Raw genomic sequence first — 25,552 nt, 5'->3', positions numbered from 1 at the left:
ATTTTAATAGCTATTCTTGCATGAAAAAAAGAGAGTAAACAGTAAAGGTACGCAAAATGGAGAGCATCACAGCAAAGTCCAATTTCTTCCCTAATCAAAGACCACAAAGATCATTAAGACCACTCTCCAATTTAGTAAACATTAGTGTATATACATATGATAAATGCAACAAAAGTTATGGGGATATTTTATACTTTCAGTTAGATTACCTTCTTGTGCACTTTAATAAATGCAAGGGAATGTTGTTGTTCATTCACACCAACCACACGCATGGACAAACTCAATACATGAACTTCTGAATGGAGGCATTCATATGCAGAATCACAAGACAGGTGGATATGGACACATTCAACCCTATGCTTGTTATCAAGATGATTGCTCCAATCCAGTGAGATAAGTGACTTCCTGTGTATCTTTGAATTTGTTGTAATGAGTTTTAATTGGATTAAGATTATTGATCAAATAAACCACTATTTTGATGGTTGGAGGTTGTGGTTTCCTCAAAGGCTCACGGAATTCCAAAATTTGGTTCCCACATTGAAAAACAAAATCGCAGAATCACCCTAACAAACAAATGGATGTGATTTATGCATGGCCCTGACTAGTTAATAAACATAAACCACAAAAGCACTAGATTTCTTCAATAAAGTGATAGTCCTGCAACATGGAGAAATGGGTACAGGAGCAAATCAATCAACCAGCATGTCATCAGATGGGAGAATTACTTTACAAGGCTCAATAGTTTGTAATAAATAAAAAGTGTTGTTATGTTTCTTCGTTGGGAGTATGTAAGCCTAAACCAATACAAAGTGATGCAATCAGCTGACTTTCTTCTTCTACAAGAAACCTGAAAACCACTGGCTATCAGCTCCCAGAGAAAGAAACAGTGACTCCTTTAATGGCAACTTAAGCAATAAGAAACATTTAATATATTAAGACACTCAAAGTAACACATTCATCAGTGTCCTTAAAACATCAGTGATGGATAAGGAATGGACAGCTGGCTGCAGTGCCTTTTGCAATTAAACAGTCTACTATTAAGTTTCAGTAGTGGTTAATTGACAGCCTAGAGTCTTATTGGCTAATCAACTAGGAGAAAGTGAGGACTGCAGATGCCGAAGATCAGAGTCAAAAATTGTGATGATGGAAAAGCACAGCAGGTCAGGCAGCAATCTAAGGAGCAAGAGAGTCAACGTTTCAAGCATAAGCTCTTCATCATTCCTGATGAAGAGCTTATGCTCAAAATGTCGAGTCTCCTGCTCCTTGGATGCTGCCTGACTGGCTGTGCTTTTCCAGCATCATACTTATCGACTCTTATTGGCTAATCCTTATTAAAAAAATTCACACCTTCAGGTGCAGCATGGAACAGCAGCAAAAGAACTGGGCTAGAGAGGAGGTTGAAGAATAAAAGCAGGAAAATGCACAACTATTGTCACTTACTTGTGTTGATCTTCACCCCGGAGTAATGTGCTTAACATCTGATGTGATCCGACTTACTGTTGAGTAGCAAGTACTTTTTATGTGAAAATTTCAATTCAATTATTGCAATTGTTCCCTTTCAATCCCAGAGCCTCCCCTTTTAAAAATGGATACTGGCCTTTATAATTCAAATAACTTTTAATTGTGAGTTGTTTTTTTTCTGATAGAAATCAAATATATACCAAACACTACACAAATCAGCATGAACACCAAGAGTTTTCTTTAAAGGATATAAAAATCTCATGTAAAACAATCTATAATCACTGAATACAGGTATTAGTATCAAATACCTACATCTGAAAATACAGTCTATGCCACTTATTGCATGTTACATTGGAACATTATCTGACACCATACACAGTTGCTAGGCCCTCCCCATATCACCCACTAATTTTGTTACCATTTACATTATATTTTTCTAAAAAAAGGTGTTTTGCCTGCTGGTAATAAATAACTTCCGATCTGTTTAAGTTTCTATTTATTTTTTAGTTGTAACATTTTTTTCTCTAAAAAATTATTTCATTCCTGTGAGGTATTTTTCTTGTATTGCTTGGAAAACATGAGATGGAGAAAAAAAAAGGGGGAGACAGAAACATATCTAGTACCAATTCAATGTCAGACCACACATTTCAACAAATGCTTTTGTTCACCTGCCTTTGCAGCGATTCAGCACAAAAAATTATTTTTGCCAGTGACAACACAAACAGAAGGCTATTTAAAAACCAGGGTAGAGAAGTAAGAGAACTTCAAAGATAGAATGTGTTCTTGCATAACTTATTTATTACAACAATACGTATAAATACTGTCGCAAATTCAAAACATCAGCAAAACACCTTAATTGAAGTTTCCAGAACTGGCAACATCATAAACTATTCCCACACATACCATTAAAACTACTTTTAGACAATACTAAGTATCTAATTATTAGCGTTTTCTCCTTTCTTGCAGGGAGTGCTCAGCTGAGAGGACATGCATGAACTACAAAGTCACGCAAGCAACTCTTCTGCGTTCCCTACCCAATTAGACAAGGGTACAAAAAGACCCTCCTTTTTATATATATTACAGCAACTCAATTCCTTTACCCGAGTGGCTGCAGTTAAGTAGCATGGACTGTATCCTCAGTCAAACCTGGTCAATTAGCCCAAAACTACATATTAAAACTGTAACTTACTGAAATGAATGACAGTGGACATTGGTAATGCCACAATTTTAATGGCTAAGTGTTTTCTTCCCATCCAAATAACAAGTGTTGAAAAAACGTTGGCAAGAATTTATACAAATGCTTGAGAATGCTTTTCCTATTTAACCACACCAAGTACCAGCAGGTGCACTTAACTAGGCAAACAATTTTCAGAAATTGTTTTGTTACGGCAGCAGTCGATTGAAAATTGACCGAAGATAGCACTGAATATTAAAGCCAGCTGCTTCACAATTCAGTTCTTGAACACATTACTTAGGCAGTCCAATCTAAGTTATAGAAAATTACACTCAAAAACATGCCACAGTGCAGGAGTTCCAGGATGGTACGCAAGTATTAGAAAGCATTGAAACCAAAACTGAAGAAGGCAGCCCAATTTGCCAGTGTTAACACCGAATGCCGAGGACTGAAGTTGTTGAGATGTTGTCCATTGAGCAAGGAGTGAGTAAAAGGAAGTAGGTCAGCTGGTACTTTAGTGGGATTCACCATTTACTGATCCTTCCCCTCTGGGTGACGATGATTGAGACAAACCTTTTTCTGTGTTGTCAGAGCTGGAGCTGCTCAGGCTGTGCTGGTCAGCAGTGGTACTCGAGGTAGCAGTGGCTGCTGGGGCTGACCGTGCTTTCTCCTTAAAGTCTGTAATAATGACTGTCAGGTCACCCACAGTCACTTCCAAATGCTGTGCACTGCTCCGATCCACATTTTTTAACCTCGGCCTAGGAAAATGGGGCAAAGGTTAAAAACAACGAATGAATAAAAGTTCACTTCAGAGACCTGTTTTCATTTAAGAATGTACAAAAAGATGGTTTGACAATGTGATGATTTGTTTTGGCTTCAGATTCATCCTCTCGCAAGCAATGAACACAGAATGTCAGGAGACTTCAACTTGTTAGAATATCTGACCAAAGAGACTGACAGATGTTAATAAGCTCCAATTTTAATCCATGGCATCCATTCAAAACTATACAAAGTGAAAAACTAAGACAACCACCTCAAAATTTATTTTTTTAACATAATTAATGTAGGAAAAATATTAAGAGTAACTAAAAAGCATTTCATAAGACCTATGCTGCAACACATCTCACATACTGCTCCCTCTTGGCCATTCCAGCATCTACAAGGTACATCCAACGTTTGACGAAAAAATACCCACTTGCTACAATAGCATCAAAGAAACTCAATGCCATTGGGACGAAACAGCATCCACTTGATCAGCACCTGAACAACCCCTTTAAATATTCACTCCCTTCACTGCCGGCACACAGCAGCAGCAGTGTGTACCAATTATGAGAATGCATTCCAGCTGTAACAGCAATTCCTTTGACAGTGCAAAACCTACAAACTCTGTCACCTAGGAGGAGGGCACCAGGCACACATGAAGGCCAGCATATCCAAATTACAGATTATCTTGATTCATAAATATATCCTCCCGGTAACACTTTATCACATAGGGAGCTTACCACCACCTTCATAAAGAATAATTAGGGAACGACAATAAGTGCACCCATCCCATGAACAAATATACAAAACATTTCCCTGACATAAAAGATGAGTCTGACAATTTTGTTCTCACTCGGCTAGGTAATGGTGTATAACCAATCAGTTCTTAAACAGCCTTGATGAAAGCAAAAGCTATGCAAAATCAACTTAGCAGAGGTTTAAGCAGACAGCTTGTTTTGATCAACATGAGGATCAAGTGACAAAGCAGTTGTTTTTGTGCACTGCAAAAGCTAACCCTTGGATACTGCACCAGAACTTTGGTCATTACACAGCTCCAGCACAAGCATGTGATCAACAGGCTTGAAGCTCCCTCCACAAGAATTAGCAAATATAGATCAAATTGTTGACAGACCAATGAAAAAAGGACACCATATATCTGAGCTTTAAGGGGAAACATATTGTTTGCTTTTGAAGAAACATGTCTGTCAAAGCATTACCTTGTTTTCTTGTGACTGTTCTTTTTACTGACAGTTTCTTTCTCATTTTTTTCCTTCTCTCCCTTGTCTTTTTTCTCTTTCTTTGGTTGTGTGGGTGATGCAAATTGTTGGGTTACTTGCTGTGCCACCAACTGAGACACTGGGCGTGGCTTCCTGAGACACAAAACAATATCGCTGTATTACATTTTTGTCTGCATCTTCAGGCATGCAGTTACAAAGTCAATTTAATATTAATCTCTCCCTATTTCAGCTAATATACTTGAATTGTTCTCTGTCTCGTTTCAATATCATACACGATTACATAAAAGAGAAGTTTAAAACAAAGCCCCAAGGATTCACACCAAGAAACCCATGATTCAGGTGATTGATTACTTCTGTCCAACAAGATTCGCACCATGATGTCAGCATGTCAAATGTTAAATACTAAGTGAAAAATTTTGCCACTTCCTTCTTATTTCAAGCAGAATATTTCTATCCACTATTGCTGTTTCTCCTTAGTGAGGAGATTTATTTTTAATTTCAAAAATAAATTCATAAAAACATCTTTAAAAAAAATATACACCCAGTTCAATTCTGTACAATAGCATATCGTGGAAATAAACAAACATTGGAGTTTGACTCTAGTCAACAAACCAAAAGACATCTCTTACTTCAACAAGGCTATATTTACCTGCATTTAAGGCACTGGGAGGATCCGATAACTGAATGGGTGATGTTAATTGCTGAGGACTGTATGAAAAGCATTGCCGATCCTTCTTTTAGGATGCCATCCCATCCTGGAGCACAATTTGCCAGTATTTTTATATTGCTGCTTATAGGAGATTACTTCATTCTATATCTTATATTTGCAAACTTTTGACAGCAATGTACAAATTTTGAAATATAAAAACAGTATCTGGCTCAATATTTTACTTATGCATCAGGCTCAACATTGAGAGGTACAACTTAAAGCATTTTATTGTAGTTGTGATAACATATCTGTCAGGACAGAAATTTACACTTTGCCCTAGAACTTAACAGGTTGAATGTATCACATAGTTGTCACATTCTCTCTCCTTTACCTAAAAATTGAGCTGCATTGAAGGAATGATATAAAACCTTTGTAAGTGCACCATTTTGGGACTCAAGGCATAGAGGCAGTTGTGTGAAACTTTGTTAACAGCACTGATTGGAGAATGATTTGATATAGGTGCTTAAATGTGTGAAAGGAAAGGACACAGCAAAAAGAAACAGACTGTTTTCTGTGACTGAGGGTCTAAACAAGAAATCAAAACTGAAGACAAATTTAGGGCACAGAATAAGATTTTCTTTTCCACAATGAGGTTATGAGGCTGTTGAGTATATTACTTGAGTTAAAAGTTGGCATAACTGAAATAAAGATATCGAGAATTGGAGTTGGATAAAAGTCCCATTGCATTTTGTTTTATTAGTTTATTTTAAAACTATTGATGCTTTTGCCAAATTCTCACCAAATATAATTTTCAAACACACTCCATGGAAAACTGAGCAAGTGGTAAGATTCGGAACAGTTGATTCATAATTTGCTGAGTGACAGTCAATCAAGTTGAGTGCAAGCTCTGCAAGCAATAAGCAAGAATTAAACCTTATCAGAGGAGTTTGCTATAACAGCTGGGCACCAGCAGATGGAAACATTGAAAGGTAGATTTATTTTCATGACTGCATCTCTGTCAGCCTTTCACATTGTCACAGACCTGCAACCTCTGCTATTCAAAAGTCTATTCAATTAACTTAAAACAGTTTATTTTTTGCTTCCTATAATTTAAATAGCACTCTCAGATCTGCAGAAAAAAACAGAAATGATATAATGGATTATAACACGCCATTATCTTGATCTTTGGCTCGAAGAGAAAGTATATACACTGCTACAGAGAAAATACATTCATGCAGCAAGTGAGACATCAATAATATTTAAATCCTAATATTACTGCTTAGTATATTGTCATTTCTAATGATGCTGCATTGCTGTATTAATCCCAGTTGTTCCTCTTTATTATACAATAAAGCACATTGTTTATAACGATTAACAGGGTATGTTATCGGCTCGTTAAGCCTGTTTTGCAATTCAATAAAATCATGATAAATCTGATTGTTGCCTTAACTCCATTCATCTGTTTGTCACCCATAACCCTCAATTTCCTTGTAGACTAAAACTATATTTACCTCAGCTTTGAATACATCCAATTATCCAACCTCTACTGCTTTCTATGCAGGAGAATTCCAAAGCCTCATAAGCCCAAGAGGAGAAATTTAGTTATCCTTATCTGAAGTTGATGTATTTGTATTTGTCAACTTTGTCCTCCTAGTTCTAGATTCACTTGAGGGAAAATTATCTCAGCATTGAGCCTGGATTGATGACTGGTGTTCCAAATTTAAATTAAGACAATATGAGAGCTGATGGCAGAGCTGGCGAAAGCAAACTGGGAAATTAAGAAAACTTCAGAGAAAGTGCAGTGTCAGACATTGCGAAAATATTTCAGAACACTCAAAAAAGATAAATTTCATAAAGTAAGCAAGTTTCTAAAGTAAGTACACGTTCATGGCTAACTAAGAATATTAAAGATAGCATTATGTTGGAAAAGAAAGCAAATAATTCTGCAAGAATAAATGGCAGGTCAGAAGATTGGACAACCTATAAAGACACAAAAAAAAATTAACAAAAAGAATAATAAGAATGGAGAAAGCTAGTTCAAAGTATAAAAGAAAGTAGTAAGATTCTCTACAGGTATTTAAAAAGAAATAAAACAAAGTGAGGCGTTAGTCCTCTAAGGAAAGACTCTGGGAAAATAATGGAAAGTAGAGAAATGATAAATAAACTGACCAGATATTTCTCATCTGTCTTCTCAATAGAGGATTCAATAACATGCTAGAAATAATTGTAAATCAGTGAATGCAATGGAGGGTGAAACTTAAAACAATAACAATCACTACGTAAAGGGAGCGAGAAAATTATTAGAACCAAAAACTGACATGTGCCTAAATCCTGAAGGTTTTCATTGGATAGAGTTTTAAAAAAATCTGCTGAGTTAGACAATCATCTGTTTCAATTTTCCAAATTTCACGGGGTTCTGGAAAGATCGCATCAGACTTGTGTGAATGGGACACCTCTTCAAGGAAGGAGAAAGAAACTAGGAAACTGTGTGTCAGTTAGCTTAATATGCTATAGGGATGATGCTGGAATCTATTATGAATGAAGTTATAGCAGAAAATGCAAGTGCAATCAGGCAGAGTCAAAATGGCTTTTTGAAAGGGAAATCATTTTTGACAAGCTGATTAGAGTTCTCTGAGAAAGTAGCTAACGATGGGGATAAAAAGGAAACTATGAATGTGCTGTGCTTAGATTTCCAGAACACATTTAAGCAATGTACCACATGAAAAGTTACTGCACAAAATAAAAGCTCATGGTGCAGCTGTTTTCATACAAGGATGAGCATGAGACTGATTAGCTAACAGGAAATGGAAAAGAAGCAAAAATAGGTGATTTTCAGGTTGGCAAGATGTGATGAGTGGCATGTTGTCAGGATCAGTGCGAGGGCCTATTTCCGGTTTCTCTCAGTGACTTGTATGAAAGGACAATATAAATGATAGCTAAAGTTGCTGATGACATAGTAGGAAAGTAAGGTGTGAACAGAATATGAGGAATCTGAATAGTGACAGAGATAGCTTAAGAATTGGCAGATGGAGTAAAATGTGAATGAATGTGAACTTGTTAATTTTAATGGGAAAAGCCCATTGTTCTGAGAAAAAACAAGCCTGAAGCCACTTAATAAACTTATTACCCAGGCTACATTAGACAACCTGATCCATCCAGTTCACATATAGATTAAACTTTCAGGTAATATTGAAGTAGTTTTTTTTTGTTTAGAACTTCCATTAGTTCCTGACTTGTGCCTTGTCCTTTAGTGTAGATACTGCCAGGATGCCATGAGCTGCTCTAAAAAAATGACCTCTCTCTTATCTGTCATCTCAACCTAATCCGATTCCACATCTCGATCCTTCAAATAAAGACCATTTCTCACTGATCTCACCCTTATCCCATGCTCTTTTCCTTTATTCTGGTCATGAACAGATGCTTTACACCAAGCAGTGGTTTTTAATCCGTTGGCTGGAAACGTGAAATTGAATTTGTATCTATGATAATCATCACATTGATATTTGGCATTTCCATTGTTGGAAATATACCATTAAATGGCTAGGACATTGGGATCTGAGTAAAGTTGCTCATCAGGCATGAGGTAATAGAGTTAGAATTGGAAAATATAATTATGCTTGAATTACTGGCAATTGTAGAGAGGTCACATGATCAGCCGATGCTTTTGCATTTATTTGGCACATGCTTCCTGTACAGAACTGGACAGGCAAGAAGCTAAGTGGGGGCCTTCTAGGGCTATTCCTCAACTTGAACCCGACCTATATTGAATCAATGGAGTCTCTTTTCTTTAAACGTACCAGTCTCCCTTCACACAAAACCTCCTTTTGACTGTTCAGTTTAAAGCCCTTGCTTCAGTCCAAGTCGTACGATCTGCCAGGTCATTAGATCAAGAGGTTCAGGTGAAGGCTGCCCCAACAGGATAGCTCTCTCGCTCCCATTAATTGAAACTCAATTCTCCCACAGCAACCATTGAGCCCCACCTTCAATTCTCTGATATTATTTAACTTGTCCAATTTGCTTACATTTCAAGTGGTAATTCATAGACCATTACATTTGTGGTCCTGGTTTGTATTTTCCTCCCAATCCTATTCCCTCAGCAGAATTTCTTTCTTAGTCCTAGCTATGTCACTGGGATTCACATGAACAACCAATTCCTTCCTTTCCCATTCCAAGCTCTTTTCCAGCTCTGACGAAATGTCCTTAACCTTGCAACACAGCCTTTGGGATTCATGGTCTCAAAGAATGGTATTCATCCCCTTAAATATAACACCCTTTACTACAACTATATTCCTTTTTATCCACTCACTTGAACAGCATTCTATATCACAGAATTGTGGTCCATTTTCTTCATCTTCCTGACAGTTCCTGTTCTCATCCACATAAGCTGCAAGGAGATTAAACCTTCGTTTGCAAAAGCTGAGGCTGTCATGGTTTGTACCAAACCTTACAGGGTGTGACTGGCTCGCGAAACAGTGTCCAGGTAACTTTCCCCCTCCTTGATACACTACAGTCTACAAAGCACATTAAATATGAGCTGGAGTGTCTTGGAGGGATCACATAGGAGTCTAACAGTTCCACATAGGATAGCTACAATGCACCACTAGCCCTGCCATCTTTACTTGTTTTATTTAATTAATAAGAACTATTACTCTATGATTACCCATTGATACTTTTAAGCTGGACAGTACAAATTTAATACCATATTTGTATGTCCTCTGTACCAGTTTAAACAATTGGCTCAGCTTATAGTGAGAGAAAACTTTTTAAAAAACTCACTATATTACCTACATATGCCCTTTATTAACGGCTCCAGCTTTCAGTCTTGCTGTTTGTTGATCTCGCACTCTCAGAAGACTGACCAGAATTGCACCACCTCCTCCAATATACAAGATTTTCTCACTTATCAAATTCCCAGAGTTAAGCTCTTGCTGCATACAGTCAAAGAAGCATCTTTATGCAACTTCCTGTGTGTGGGTCTTCAAAGCTACCTATATTTATACTAGGTGAAATTCCACTGACCTGAGATAGGCATTGCTGGTTAGGAACTGATATCAAATTAACTGCAACTGCAACTGCAGCTGTTTCTCAGCAGTTAGTTTGTTTATCACTGACTAAATCTATAACTACAATTTGTGGCTAAGTTACATCCTAAATCCAAACTTGATGAGATTTTAGAAAGAAATGATCTGTTAAAATTCCATGACTGACCAGGTTTTTGGAGATATATTTTCAGTCTCATTGAAACCAGTCAATGTTACATCTTTGGGCTACATACTACATTGATGGTGCCTTACTGCATGAAGCACAATGTTGCTGTAATACTATATTAATAATGCATTGGTTCTATATTAATCTCAAAACCACTGCATCGCAGCTTAATGAAATTGTGCTAATCTATCATGAAAGCTACATAATACATTGTTAACATTAATGTGGTATAATTGAGAGGGAGAAAGAGAAAGATTCCCTGACAAGGTTTCAAGGAAAGCCAGTGTTGTAGAAGGTAGTCTATGTAGGGAGCAAATGTATTCTGGAGCGCCCAGAGTAATTATGCCTGACCATTGTACCTTTTGTTATCACGCAATAACCCATCTTGTTTCTCTTCTTTTTGCCTCACCAATGCATCTATCCTCTGATGTGATCAATCCTGGACACAGTACAGACAAGGCAGGATTTGTGGCAGTAAGCTACTTCAAATTCGCTTTACCAAGCTACATACTGGTAGAGGTGGCAGATACCAGATGCCAGTAGATAGGATGAATACTAAGCCGGTGGATTCCATCTCAAAGCTTTGGCCAATATCAATAATAAAATGTTGAAGATGCTGGGAATACTCAGCAGGTCAGGCAGCGAATGTAGAGGGGGAAAGTGTTAAGGTTTCAGAGGTTCTGTGCTGTTTCAACCTTTCATCAGAATATTTGAAATATCAACTGACTGCTGAGCATTTCCAGCATATACAGTCATAAGAGTCATAGCGATGTACAGCATGGAAACAGACCCTTCGGTCCAAACTGTCCATGCCAACCAGATATCCCAACGCAATCTAGTCCCACCTGCCAGCACCAGGCCCAGATCCCTCCAAACCCTTCCTATTCATATACACATCCAGATGCCTCTTAAATGTTGCAATTGTACCAGCCTCCACCACTTCCTCCAGCACCCTCTGCGTGAAAAAGTTGCCCTATAGATCCTTTTTATATCTTTCCCCTCTCACCCTAAACCTATGCCCTCTGGTTCTGGATTCCTCGATCCCAGGAAAAAGACTTTGTCTATTTATCCTATCCATGCCTCTCATAGTTTTGTCAACCTCTTTAAGGTCACCCCTCAGCCTCCGACGCTCCAAGGAAAACAGCCCCAGCCTATTCAGCCTCTCCCTGTAGATCAAATCGGCCAACCCTGGCAACATCCTTGTAAATCTTTTCTGAGCCCTTTCAAGTTTCACAACATCTTTCCGATAAGAAGGAGACGAGAATTGCACGCAATATTCCAACAGTGGCCTAACCAATGTCCTGTTAGCCACAACATGACCTCCTGTACTCAATACTCTGACCAATAAAGGAAAGCATACCAAATGTCCAATTTTTTAGAGGCAATATCTAATAAAATCGGGTTTGATTTTCTACAACTGGGTTTTCTGGGAGGTTACCATTTATAAATCTGGCCAAATTTCTTTTGGGATTGCTATTGTTGACAGCGAGCCTGGATGTTCAGAATCAATGGCACAAGCTTTAAAGTATTTGTTCATAGGATGTGCATGTCACTGGCTAGGTCAACATTTACTCCCCCAACTGCAGCTAAGTGTCAGCCACATGGTTATAGGTCTGGACTCACCTGTAGGGTGGGTCAGACTAGTTAAGGACAGGTTTTCTTCTCTGAAGGACATTAGTGAAGCAGATTTTTTTTTCTTGAAACAACCAACAGTAGTTTCATGGTTGCTTTTTTTATTGAATTAAAGTTTCATTATCCATTCTGGTGTCCCCAAAATGCTAGCCTAGGAGCACTACTACTATGCTACCCCATCCCCACAAACAAATCTGAAAGCACGTTGACAGCTAGAAGCTAGAAGGACAGCTAGCCCTCATTTTCATGAACAGTGCAGTGAAATACTGGACAAGAAAATGCGAGGCTGAAGCAAAATAAGGAGTGGCAAAGAAATGGCTTGTGCCTTGTTTACTATCCTCAGGTAATACTGTACATTGAACACAGGACAGATAGAAGTGTTAGGTCACCTTTTCTGGACAAATCATATGAAAATAAGTGGGGCATGAAGAAAAGATCTGAAAATAAGTGACAAACTCTTTACCAGACATATGGCACTTGTGTGGCTTAGCAACCACAAGTCTCAGTGCAGCAAGTATTTGTGGAATAGTTGTTAAATTATACAGGTCAGTATGACATTGCAAAGTATCAATCACATTTTTTTCCTAGATTTCTTTTGTCGAATAAAAAAAAGGGGAAATCAGTTCAAACATATTATGAAAGAAAGACAACAATAAGCACAAGAAAGTGAAAATGACTCCTGGAATTATCTCTACTGTGGGCTGAGAGCATACCAGGTCTTGGGAATTTGGCACTGATGTTTTCAACATTTAATAAATGCTTCTTCCCTTGGTTGATTCACAGTGTGCCTATGACTATAGACTAGATCCACAAGAACGCATCAGTATTTGCAGGGAGTCCCTGAAAAGCGTGTCAAGATATTTGCAGTAATGTCAGTACTTAGAGAGGGTCACTGGGAATATCAATTTTGAAGAGCGTCTTCAGTCCATCAGAGGAAAGTAAAAATCCATGTTCTATACCAGATACAAGATATAGGCAATGCTTCCACCTCAGTACATTTGTTAATGCTTCACTACCCTGTGCACTTTTCCACTTAAAGCAAATCAACACCTAACAAATTGCACACCACATTGCTCCAAAACATTTTATTCCAGGTTAAGGATTTGCTTCTCTCCAAACTGTAAATAGTGACTTTGAAAAGCTCAATGTCAAGGTAATTGAAATCGATGCATTTAAGTGTAATATACACATGCACATTTCAAGACAATGAAAACCAGTAAAAACAAAGATTTCATTAGATGATTACAAGGTTCCACAAGTATAGTATTCCTAAATCACTAAAAAAAATCAACTTACAGAGAAACATAATACTTAAGTGTAAAATATATTCTAAAAATGGAACAAAATGCCTCATCAGACAGATAACACGAAGATTGTTGAGAATTAGACCTGAGTTTTCGAGTGAAGCAATTGAAGGTGAATCATTTTCCAAGTTCCTTCCAGTAATAAGAAATCAATTTGTTTCATGGGTGTCAGCTGTCACTCAGTATCTGCAAACCTGCCTCAGAGTCAGAAGGTTGTGGTTTCAAGACCGTGTGTAGGCTGGCACTCCTCTGCAGTACTACAATGTCAGAGGTACAGTCTTTTTCACGAGATGTTTAACTGAGACATGGATGTAAAAGATGCCAAAGCACTTTTAGAAGAAAATGGGGAGTCAGAGTCAGGGGAAGAAGGGCTCATGCCTGAAACATCAATTCTCCTGCTCCTTGGATGCCGCCTGACCTGCTGCGCTTTTCCAGCAACATATTTTCAGCTCTGATCTCCAGCATCTGCAGTCCTCACTTTCTCCCAGTCAGAGTTCACCCCCAGTTGTATAACAATATGAATGTGTGAAAGGGTTAATGATGAGGAGCCCTATATGTTTTGTCACACGGACATGGTGGTGAATCCACTAGTTAAACTACAGCAGAAGTAGGCAACATTGATTTAAAATCACATACAGGGGGACTCATTCAGGAAAAAAAAAGATCGTGAAGCAATGGGGATTATTAGTAGGTGTGCAAATAGCAGGCACCATACAGAAAAATCATTAAAGGAACAAAATTCATCTGTTGATTGTTGTTATTAATCTACTTTTCAGAGCAACCTGTTCAAAGCTGTTTTTACATACCACTGAAGCAGGTGGGACTTGGACCCAGTACTTCCAGTGAAGGGATAGGGACCCGAACAAGATTCATGTTTTTTCACCTTTTTTGAGAAAAAAAACCTATTTTTGTGATCAACCTGTTCAGAGATATTATCACACATCTTCAGAGCAGGTGGGACCGGAACCTGGGCCTCCTGGCCTGAGGTAAAGACACTACCACTGTGCCACAAGCAGACGCTAGAATGTTGTTACACATTTCTGGAGCAGGTGGGATTTGAACCTGAGCCTCCCACTCTCAGGGTAGGGGCGTTACGACTATGCCACACGATGGCCCCTAACAAGAGTCATCTTAAAGAGCATGATGTGTTTGATTCAGGTGGCAAAGCCATAAAGAAAATGGGATTCCTTTAGTAAAATGGCAGGCAATAGAATTCATTTGATAAATCAATAAAGGAAACAGGAATCATTTACGCAGCATGCAATTAGTTTGATTGATCAACAGCAGCAGTGAAAATGGCAGGAAGCATTTATTTTACTTGCAATCTACATTCCCCCTAATATTCCTGCTGCTGGGAGACAACACAAGATACAGAATTACCTCCAAATTAGACACTAAGTAACAAGATGAAGTAGAAAATCCACAAACTTCAACACAGATGGGATGCATACAGCTCCATGGAAGCGACCACTGAGATGAGATGACCACTGTCCACAGATTCAGGATATGGTTTAAAAAAAAATCCCCTGTCTCAGATGTTTAGAATACTGTCAAGACGACACTGCCTGGTCTGGAGTTTCAGGATATTACCAAAAGAAGAAAAAAAATGCCTGGTCCTGGGATCGAGCATATTTCAAAAGAGGAAGTAGGTGTTCAAAGAACAACCATCTCGGCACAGGAAATCCATGAAATTTGGGTTGGCATGGTGGCTCAGTGATGAGCAGTACTGCCTCACCTGGGACCTGGGTTCGATTCCTGCCTCAGGTAACTGTCTGTGTGGAGTTTGCACATTCTCCCAGTGTCTGCGTGGGTTTCCTCACACAATCCAAAGATGTACAGGCCAGGTGAATTGGCTATGCTAAATTGCCCATAGTGATAGGTACATTAGTCAGGGTAAACATGGGTAGGGGAATGGATCTGGTTGGATTGCTCTTCGGAAGATCAGTGTGGACTTGTTGGACCATAGGGCCTATTTCCATACTGTAGGAAATCTAAAGATCCTGTAGATATTGCAACAGAGTAATTGCCTTTTTAAAGACTGAAAAAGCCCATAAAATAAAGAATTCTTCCATTTCGAAGGGACTTACAGATGTCACACTGTCAAGAACAGAATCAAAGTTGATAATCTTCAACTCTCGAAGTCCACAGAGAACGCATTCTGGGTGAATGGTGAAACCCCAGATCACCTGAGTTTGTGAATTCAGAGTGTGTTGCTGGAAAAGCACATCAGGTCAGGCAGCATCTGAGGAGCAGGAGAGTCAATGTTTCAGGCTGGAGCCCTTCATTAGGAACGAGAAGGAACGTTGATTTCCCTGTTCCTCAGATGCTGCCTGACCTGTTGTGCTTTTCCCAGCAACACACTCTCGACTCTGATTTCCAGCATTTGCAGACCTCACTTTCTCCCTTTTTGAATTCAGAGACTTGGTGTCTTGCATTAGTGGTAAATGTAATTATACACACCAATGGATAAATGTTAATAATGGGAACAAAAACATTCAGGATGAGATGTTCCGTAAAGGTGTGAAAATATTAATGCTGAGGATTGCATTAAACACCATCCCAATATGAATCATATGAAGTTTGGCAGGGGCACAGCTTTGGATCTCAAAATAGTAAGACCTAACATTGAGGTCATCCTGATGGTCTCAGTAACAATGTCTACCACATAAATGTAACTTGTCCCTCGTTGCTATCATGCAATAAAGTATGTCTTGCTTAAGACAAGTCCCTCTCCTTGGAAGACCATCAAGTGGCTTTCCTCTCCCATACTAGACCAGGCAGACTCATTGTGTCCTGACCAGCAAACAACGGCAAATCTACTCGGTGGATCTTACACCATGATGAGCTGTGGTAGGTTTTATCTTACAATGCTCAGATCAGAATTGCTGGTTCATTACATCAGCAATTACACTTCAAAATTATTTCATAAAATGCTTAAGTCAGTCATGTGGTTATGAAAGTTGTCAAATAGAGTCATAGGGATGTACAGCAGGGAAATAGACCCTTCGCTCTAATTCGTCCATGCCGACCAGATATCCTAACCCAATCTAGTCCCATTCACCAGCACTTGACCCATATCCTTCTAAACCCTTCCTATTCATCTACCCACCCAGATGCTTTTGAAATGTTGTAATTGTACCAGCCTCCATCACTTCCTCTGGCAGCTCATTCCATACAAGCACCACCCTTCATAGTCATAGAATCATGGAACCCCTAGTGTGGAAGGAGGGCATTCGTTCAATTGAGTCCACACTGCCCCTCCAAAGAGCATGTCATCCCCCCACCCAATCCCTGTAACCCTGCATTTCCCATGGCCAATCCACTCTTGCTTGCACATCCCTGGACACAATGGACAATTTAGCATGACCAAACTACCTAACTAGCACATTTTTGGACTGCGGGAGGAAACTGGAGGAAACTTATGCAGACAATGGGAGAACATGAAAACTCAACACAGGCTGTTGCCAGAGGCTGGAATCAAGCCTGGCTCGCTGGCACGCTGAGGAAGCAGTGCTAACCGCTGAGCCACCATGCCACCGCAAGTACTTTTAAAGAAAATCTTCAATTGATGGTGAAACCTACCAGTGCATACATATGGTTAAAGGTGTAGGAGTATAAAGTGTCCTTTGTCACCCTTCCCAAAGTTACCATTACATCAAAACCACAGGTGAGTCACACAGGCTAAGCCAATAGTTGACTGGTTTCCACAAAGATTAAGATGCGCTAGCAAGAATGAGAATTAATGACCCAATTTCATTGTCCAAAGATTAAATTCCTATGTAAGGTGACCAGTATCACTGTTGCAGAATGATGCAATCCAGTGACAAACGATGCAGTCACACATACTTAGCTGAAGACATTCACTGTGAATAATGTGCAACTTGATTCAAAGCAGCCCCTGGGCAGTTTTATTCAACATATCTGACTAGTATCTTTTGTGTTGCATCATTTCATACTGTCCTATATGATGATGTAATAATGGCATAATGTTTCATAATTGGTGACAAAAAAATTGTATCACCCTGCAATTTGAAAGGGATTATTTCATCGCTCAGTAGCAAAAGCACCGTTTGTAAAACAGTTGACTGAAAAATAAGCCTGTGTACTCGACATCTATAACTATACTGTCATAGGTGTAGCAGCAAGAAACCCTAATGGGTGAAGAAAGGACTAACAAGTTCTTGTCACGTTACTACGATATTCACACATCTTTGATTTCTTTTCTATTAATCTTCCTTCCATTAATTTCACTTACTGATGTCAATCTCTACTAGTATGTATTAGTTAACACAAGTGTTAGCACTGGCTCAGTGGCAGCAGACTTATCTTTTCAATCAGTAGATTATGGGTAGACTTGTCTTTATGAAGCACCTTTCATGGCCACTGGATGTCTCAAGCACTTTACAGAGTATAAAGTCGTGCGGACCAAACAGCATGCGATAGGAGCAATGCAAGCTTCCACAATCAAAAATAAGATCCAAACCAGACAGTGCATGTTGTTAGTTTGATTGAGAGAGAAATGTTGGCCAGGACACCAAGGCTAACTCCTTACCCTTCTTTAAGCCTGTGTGGCTAACAGCTTAAGAGATCGAAGGAGTAAGACTTAAAGTTCAGATTCTCCCCATAATCTCAATAACCATGTATTTTACACAGTCATATATAAAGCCATCATTACAAGGGGTGTGCAAGGCATTCCTCAAAATTAACCAATCCAGTCTAGTGCATTGGGACAAACCCTTGGTTTAACATCTCCTTCCAAAGGCAGCACTCCTTCTGTAGTGCACTGGAATATCAGTCTTGAATTTTGTGCTAGAGGCCTGGACTCAGTCCTCACTTGAAACTTTGTGATTCAGAAGTGTGCATACTCCTAGCAAAGCCATGCGCAAGTCTCATGAAATGGGATTTCAGGGCATTATAGTGGCACCTCAGTGTAATACTGGGGAAGTGCTGTGTCCCTAGAGACATAGTGTTTCGGATGACAGAAAGGTTTGTTTAACAGTGGTTGTTAATTCAACATTGGTTGCCAGTTTCCCTATATTGCAATAGTGACCATACATCAAAAGTAGTTTGTTGAGTGTTTGAACTTTCAGGATACAGTGAGGTTGGAAAACATGCTAAAAAATGTGTTTATTTGTCCCTTTGAACAGAAATCCAAAAGGAAGGGAGACTGCTCTTTTTATGACACTCCCACTGATTGCAAGAGATGTCAGTGCTGCCTTGAGGCAGGAGCCAGCTTCAAGTAATACCAGTTCTTCATATTTTGGACTGTCAATCTACACAGCATTTTCAAAGCGTTTTTTTCAAAAGGAGCTCCATGTTCATAATGACAGTTCTGCATTTTATTCAGCCAGGTAAATTGTTTTTTATGCTGTTATGGATTAGTTTAACATCTGAGTGCCAAAAATACAACAGCAATAATAAAGTGGTTTGTGAACCACAAAAATAAAGCAGAAGAGTGAGCATTATGCTTGAGTAAAATAATACTGTAATAAAGGAGAGGCAATGTTGAAATTATTTAAACATCCTTTCAAGTCTGCTGAAGGAAGTTGGTCAAGATTATGTGAAATTGTGATGCAGTACAAATCTCATTTTGTGGTTTGGTTAGCTTTTATTGCAGGTTATTATTTTCTGCAGCTGAGGTTGCCCTGTACTTGCTGCCTGCAGTTGAGCAAAAGCAACATGGGGACACTCAGCTTATTTCCCCCACACTCCAACCTGAACGTTATCCTCTCATTTCCTGACTCAACAGCTAGGCTAAGATAGGGCATATCATCAAATGCGCAAACAGCCTACAGGGTACTTATATCTTTACGTTTGTGCAAATTAGATTTATCTTCCAGGCACTTTTGTCCCTGAGAATTTCCAAGGAATCCCAGCGATTTCCTCTCAATACATTCCTGCGACTTTTAATGCATGCATTGGGAAATAGTGAAGAGTGGATGGGTGAACTGATGTCATTTTGAAGTTATTTTATAATAATTGGACCGATTTCCATTTAAGCCTCGATCCTCGCAAAACTGAACTCTGTTTCACATCTAGAAGGTGCGTTTTTATGCTGCCTGTGTGGTGCAAAATAGTTCCATGAGACAGACAAACAAAGGCATGAACCTGTCTTCTGAGTTTTAAGTGCTCCCCTTTGGTCCAACTCGTCCATGCTGATCAGATATCCCAACCTCATCTTGTCCTATTTGCCAGCACTTGGCCCATATCCCTCTGAACTCTTCCTATTTGCGTAAGCATCCAGATGCCTTTTAAATGTTGCAATTGTATCAGTCTCCAGCACTTCCTCTGGCAGCTCACTCCATACACCACCCACTACGTGAAAACGTTGCCCCTTAGGTCCCTTTTACAAAGAGTCAGAGATGTACAGCATGGAAATAAGCCCTTCGGTCCAACTCGTCCATGTCGACCAGATATCCCAACCCAATCTAGCCCCACTTGCCAGCGCCCGGCCCATATCCCTCCAAACCTTTCCTATTCATATACCCATCCAAATGCCTCTTAAATATCGCAATTGTACCAGCCTCCACCACTTCCTCTGGCAGCTCATTCCATACACGTACCACCCTCTGCGTGGAAAAGTTGCCCTGTAGGTCTCTTTTATATCTTTCCACTCTCACTCTAAACCTATTCCATCTAGTTCTGGACTCTCCGACCCCAGGGAAATGAGTTTGTCTATTTATCCTATCCGTGCCCCTCATGATTTTCTAAACCTCTATAAGGTCACCCCTCAGCCTTTGACGCTCCAGGGCAAACAGCCCCAGCCTGTTCAGCCTCTCCCTGTAGCTCAAATCCTCCAACCCAGGCATCATCCTTGTAAATCTTTTCGGAATCCTTTCAAGTTTCACAACATTCTCCGATAGAAAGGAGACAAGAATTGCATGCAATATTCCTACAGTGGCCTAACCAACATTCTGTACATCCGCAACACGACTTCCCAACTCCTGTACTCAATGCTCTGACCAATAAAGGAAAGCATATAAAACATCTTCTTCACTATCTTATCTACCTACGGCTGTACTTTCAAGGAGCTGTGAACCTGCACTCCAAGGTCCCTTTGGACAGCAACACTCCCTCGGACCTTACCATTAAGTGTATAAGACCTGCTAAGATTTGCTTTCCCAATGTGCAGCACCTCGCATTTATCTGAATTAAACTCCATCTGCCACTTTTCAACCATTGACCCATCTGATCGAGATCCCATTGTAATCACAGGTAGCCTTCTTCACTGTCCACTACATCTACAATTTTGGTGGTCACAGGCCTCCAGTCTGAAAAACAACTCTCCACCACCACCCTCTGTCTTCTAACTTCGAGCTGGTTCTGTATCAAGATAAGAGAGAAGTCTCCCATTAAGTAGAACTATAGAAGACACAAAAGTGGACCCTCAGCCCATCATGCCTGTACCATTTTTGGTGCTGTTACTCAATTAGCCCAAATATTTATTAATTTTCCATCTGAAAGTTACTGCTGAATCTGCATCAATTTCCCTAAGAGGCAAAGCATTCCGGAGCACAACAGCTCATCATGTAAAAATCTCTCATTGATGCGGTGTCCTCCTGACTTTTCTGTCACTGAAAACAGTGCACCTTATTTAGAAATTAACAGTTTTGTTTGACTATCACAGAATCTTGTTACCTTTTTCACCATAAGGAGAACAAGCGCAGCTTTTCCCGTCTCTCCACAGAACTGAAATCCTGTATCACTGGGTACCATTTTGACAAATCTCTCTTGCTTTTAAGACCTAACCATTCTCCTTAAAGCTTAACTCCAAAAGTGAACTCCTCCACTTGAGGCTATGCTTCCATTAATAAAGCCAAAAATCACATGTTTTTCGAGCAGCCTCTGAGGATTTGTGTACATACACCTGCAAATATCTCTGGCTTTACCTACTTAAAAAGTGTACACTTTATCTCCTATTTCCTCCCGTCATTCTTGCCAAAAATGTACAACAACAACAAATTGCACATGTAAAGCAACTTTAAAGTAACAAAGTGTTCTAATATACTTCAAAGAAGCATAATTGAACAAAATAGGACTCTGAGTCACATAAGGAAATAGTGGAACAGGTGGCCAAAAGCTTAGTCAAAGTGGTAGGTTTTAAAGGAGTGCCTTAGAAAAAAGACAGCAAGGTAGGGAGGCACCAGTGAAAGGAAGATATTTTAGAGCTTTGGGTGCAGGTAACTGGAGGTGTGGCCTTCAATGTAGCAATTAATTGGAATTTGCTGCAAGTTTTGACACAGGCAGCAGTGTTTGCGTTTACCCCAAATTTATGGAGAATGGAATCAGAGATCTGTCAATCCTGTTCTGAAATAGTTGAATATAGCAATAAAGACAACTTTTATGGAAAACACACTGAATTTCCAGTCTCTCACCAATTAAAAAATGTTTATCTTTACTATTTCCCTTCCAAAGTGTATGACTTCAGACCTCACCACATTGTATTCCATCTGCTGTGTTCTTGCCGACTGACTTCATTTTTCTAAATTACTTTGTTGCCTCCTTACTACTTAACTTACCACCGAACTTTGTATTGTTAGTAAACATTGACACATTACATTTGACCCTTCATCTAAGTCACAGATAGATTGTGAATATCTCAGGCCTAATCATTTATCCTTGCTGTATCCTCTTAGTTACAGTCCATTGATCCAAAAAATACCTATTTACTCTGATTGCTTTGCAATAAAGGTGGCTTCATTCGATAGTTGAATCTTTGCAGAGAAGATTGCCTATGACGTCTCGAGAAGCCCTGACTAGATTCTTTTTAAAAAGGGTCAAGAGTTATACAGCATGGAAACAGACTGTTCGGTGTAATTCGTTCACATCGATCATGTTTCCAAAGTAAACTAGTCCCACTTGCCTGCGTTTGCTCTATATCTCTGCAAACTTCTCCTATCCATGTACTTATCCAAATGTAACTGTACCTACCGCTTCCTCTAATAATTCATTCCACTCAGTTTTAAAAAGGACATGAGGGGCAATATTTTTACATTTTCCTCTCACCTTAAAAATATGCTCCTAGTTTTGAACTCCCCCCAACCTAGGGGAAAGACCCTTGCGATTCATCTTTCCTATGTTGCTCATGATTTTATTTTTAGAAGAACATCCCTCAACCTCCTAATCTCCTGTGGAAAAAGTCCCTGCCTATTGAAACTATTTTTATGACTCAAATCCTTCATGCCTGGCAATATCCTAGTAAATCTTTTCTGAACATTCTCAATTTAGTAATATCCTTCCTATGCAGGGCAACCAAAACTACGCACTGTACTCCAGAAGAGGCCTCACCGACATCCTTTACCTCAAACTTCCCAATTCCCATATTCAAAGGTCTGAGCAAAGAAGGCAAACATGCTAACACCTTCTTAACTACCCTGTCTACCTATAATGCACATTTCAAAGAATTATGTACTTGCACTCCTCGGTCTCTCTGTTCTACAAAGCTAACCAGGGCCCTACCATTAATTGTACAATTCCTGCCCTTGTTTGTTTTACCAAAATGCAATATCTTACATTTATCCAAATTTACCTCCATTTGCCACACTTCAGCCCATTGACCCAACTGATCAAGATTTCTTTGTGATTTCGATAATCTCCTTTACTGTCCACTACACCTCCAATTGTGGTGCCATCTGCAAACTAACTCGCCATGCCTCCAAAATTCTCATCCCAATCATTTATATAAATGGCAAACCGGAATAAATCTAATACTGATCCGTGTGGAACATTACTGGTCACAGGTTTCCAGTCTGAAAAATAACTGTCCACCACCACCCTCTGTCAGCTACTGTAACACTAATTTTGTATCCAAATGGCAAGCTCACTCTGATCTAACTTTACTAATTAGTCTACCATGAGCGCCTTGTCAAAGGCCTTACTAAAGTCCATGCAAATAACCTCAACTGCTCTGCCCTCAATCTTTTTGCTTACTTCCTGAAAACAACTCAATCAAGTTTGGGAGACACTATTTCCCTTGCACAAAACCATGCTGACTATCCCTAATCATTTCTTTCTTCTCCAAATGCACATAAATCCCATCTTTCAGAATTACCTCCAATAACTTACCTACCACCGATGCCAAGCTGGTGGGGGATTCATTTGGTACAGTATGCCCTACAAGGAGAGAAATCACAGCCAGTTCACAGGTCTACAGTTCCCAGGCTTCTCCTTACACCTTTCTTACATAAGAGGTACAACTTTGGCCACCCTCTTTGTGAATAGTCCATGCTAATGAGCTATTCCCAAACTCAGGAGCCCTAACTTTATGCAGTAAGCTCTCGAAAGGTATTTTTAGAAATGCTTTTTGAAAATCTTAATTATGTTCCATTCAGTGGTTCCCTGTTTACTTGCCATGTTAGTTAACAGAGGTTCAGCTGGAGGTTGTCATCCAACATGAGAAAACTAATGTTGTGCCTTCCCATGATGTCCTTGGGGTGGCATGTACCTGAACAATAGTCTTCAGAGGACATGAGGCGCAACAATGTGGGATCTTGAATAGAAACCATTGGAAGGTGATTCTGTAGCAAAGATTTGACAGCTAAGAATGGACTAAAACAAGAGCAGACCCACCCAGCCATGGATGAACCTTGCCAAGGCCTTAGAGAAGGCGATGGACAAGTCTAGAATATTATCTTTGTCACAGTCACCGAGGATGGTTTTGCCTCAGAACTATGGCAGGGTTGAAAACCTGATCAGAGGGGGTCAAACAGGGGCTGGGATGGGGACTCCGAGATGTATTGAGAAATTGGGGAAACAAGTCCATGGACTTCCTGGGAAGGCACAATTGCACTTTACTGTTATGCTGCCTGAGGTCATGGTTTCTGGCTGTGCGTGAAGATCTCCTGCCTCCACGAATGCTCAACCAGAAACTGCATCATCAGTAACCAATGTGCTCTGCTGGCACGTACGTACGCTCCCAATGAGGGGCTATTAAGGATGTCCATTAATGAAATTCTGAGGCAGAGGCTGTATTCAATCAGAGGGGTACTACCAGAGGGAGGCAGGCCTTTAGAGTGGGTGGCCATTTTAGCTGGTGGGGGATTCATTTGGTGCAGTATGCCCTACGAGGAGAGAGATCACAGCCAGTTCACCACGGCATAAACCTTGGAGATCTGGAGAAGATAGGGTCAAAATTGGAAGGTTACAATGTGATCAAGGATTTTGGAGAGAAAAGAGGATTTTCAGATAGGATGGTAATTCTCAAAGATAGTTTGGTGGAGAGGAGGTGAAGGATTTGTTTTGACAGATTTCAAGGAGAGAACCTTTACAATATTGGCTAATATGAGGGCAAAAAGAGGAGGTTGGGTGAATAATGGTTTAGTGGGAATAGAATTTTGGAAAACAGGACAATGGATTATTTTGCACTATCCACATTGAATTGCATGTGCCATGTCTCCACCCATTTCCCCAATCTATGTTTTCTTTAAGTTTTGCTATTCTATTTTTCAATGCTTACCACATCTGAGCTTTCTATCATCCACAAGCTGTGGAATGATTTCCTAAATATACAATCCAGGTCATTAATATTTGTCCAAATTGCAGTGATCTGAATGCCAATCCTGAGAAACCTCAGGATCAGCCAATCTAAAAAAAACACCACTGTTCTCTGCCTTAAATATTTAATTCTAGGGGTTTTAATTTTCCTAACAAGTTTATTAAGTTATCCTCTGTTAAATGCTTTTGAAAAGTCCACATACTCAATTACATTACTCTCATCAACATTTTCTACTGCCATATAGATTTAAAATTTAAATGGATAGCAAAGATACCAAGACAAAGGACACAACAGATACAGCGAGCAATGATTCAACTTTCCAAATTTGGCACAGAGGTATTTGTATCTCAGAGGTCTCAGCTTTCCAGTTTCTCTCAGGTTCTCCAAGTCTCTGAACCAGTCAAGTTTTATACAGCAGTTATAGATTCAGAGAGATGGACAGCACAGAATCAGACTCTTCAGTCCAACTCATCTATGCCAACCATATCTTAAATAAATCTAGTCCCATTTGCCAGCACCCAGCCCATATCCCTCTAAAACCTTCCTATTAATATACCCATCCAGGTGCTTTGGGCAGCACAGTGGCGCAGTGGTTAGCACTGCTGCCTCACAGCGCCAGAGACTGACTGT

At 39.6% G+C, this 25,552-nt stretch overlaps 1 protein-coding gene across 7 annotated transcripts in view; it reads right to left on the bottom strand.

Annotated features, from left to right (window-relative positions):
- Positions 1-1,302: 1,302 nt before the first annotated feature.
- The window catches only part of yaf2 (YY1 associated factor 2), a 170,086-nt gene continuing 145,836 nt past the window's right edge, over positions 1,303-25,552 (bottom strand). For all 7 annotated transcript variants that reach the window (XM_060839977.1, XM_060839981.1, XM_060839975.1 and 4 more), the window contains 2 exons: positions 4,615-4,767; positions 1,303-3,393 (listed from right to left, as the gene is read on the bottom strand). In XM_060839977.1, coding sequence (XP_060695960.1) covers positions 3,150-3,393; positions 4,615-4,767 — 397 coding nt within the window. In that variant the 3' untranslated portion in view covers positions 1,303-3,149. The remainder of the gene's footprint in view (positions 3,394-4,614; positions 4,768-25,552) is intronic.

The sequence above is a fragment of the Hemiscyllium ocellatum genome, chromosome 19 (genome assembly GCF_020745735.1).
Source record: "Hemiscyllium ocellatum isolate sHemOce1 chromosome 19, sHemOce1.pat.X.cur, whole genome shotgun sequence".
Taxonomy (NCBI): domain Eukaryota; kingdom Metazoa; phylum Chordata; class Chondrichthyes; order Orectolobiformes; family Hemiscylliidae; genus Hemiscyllium; species Hemiscyllium ocellatum.
The sequence above is the reverse complement of the archived record's forward strand: the minus strand, read 5'-3'. Positions and strand labels throughout refer to the sequence as shown.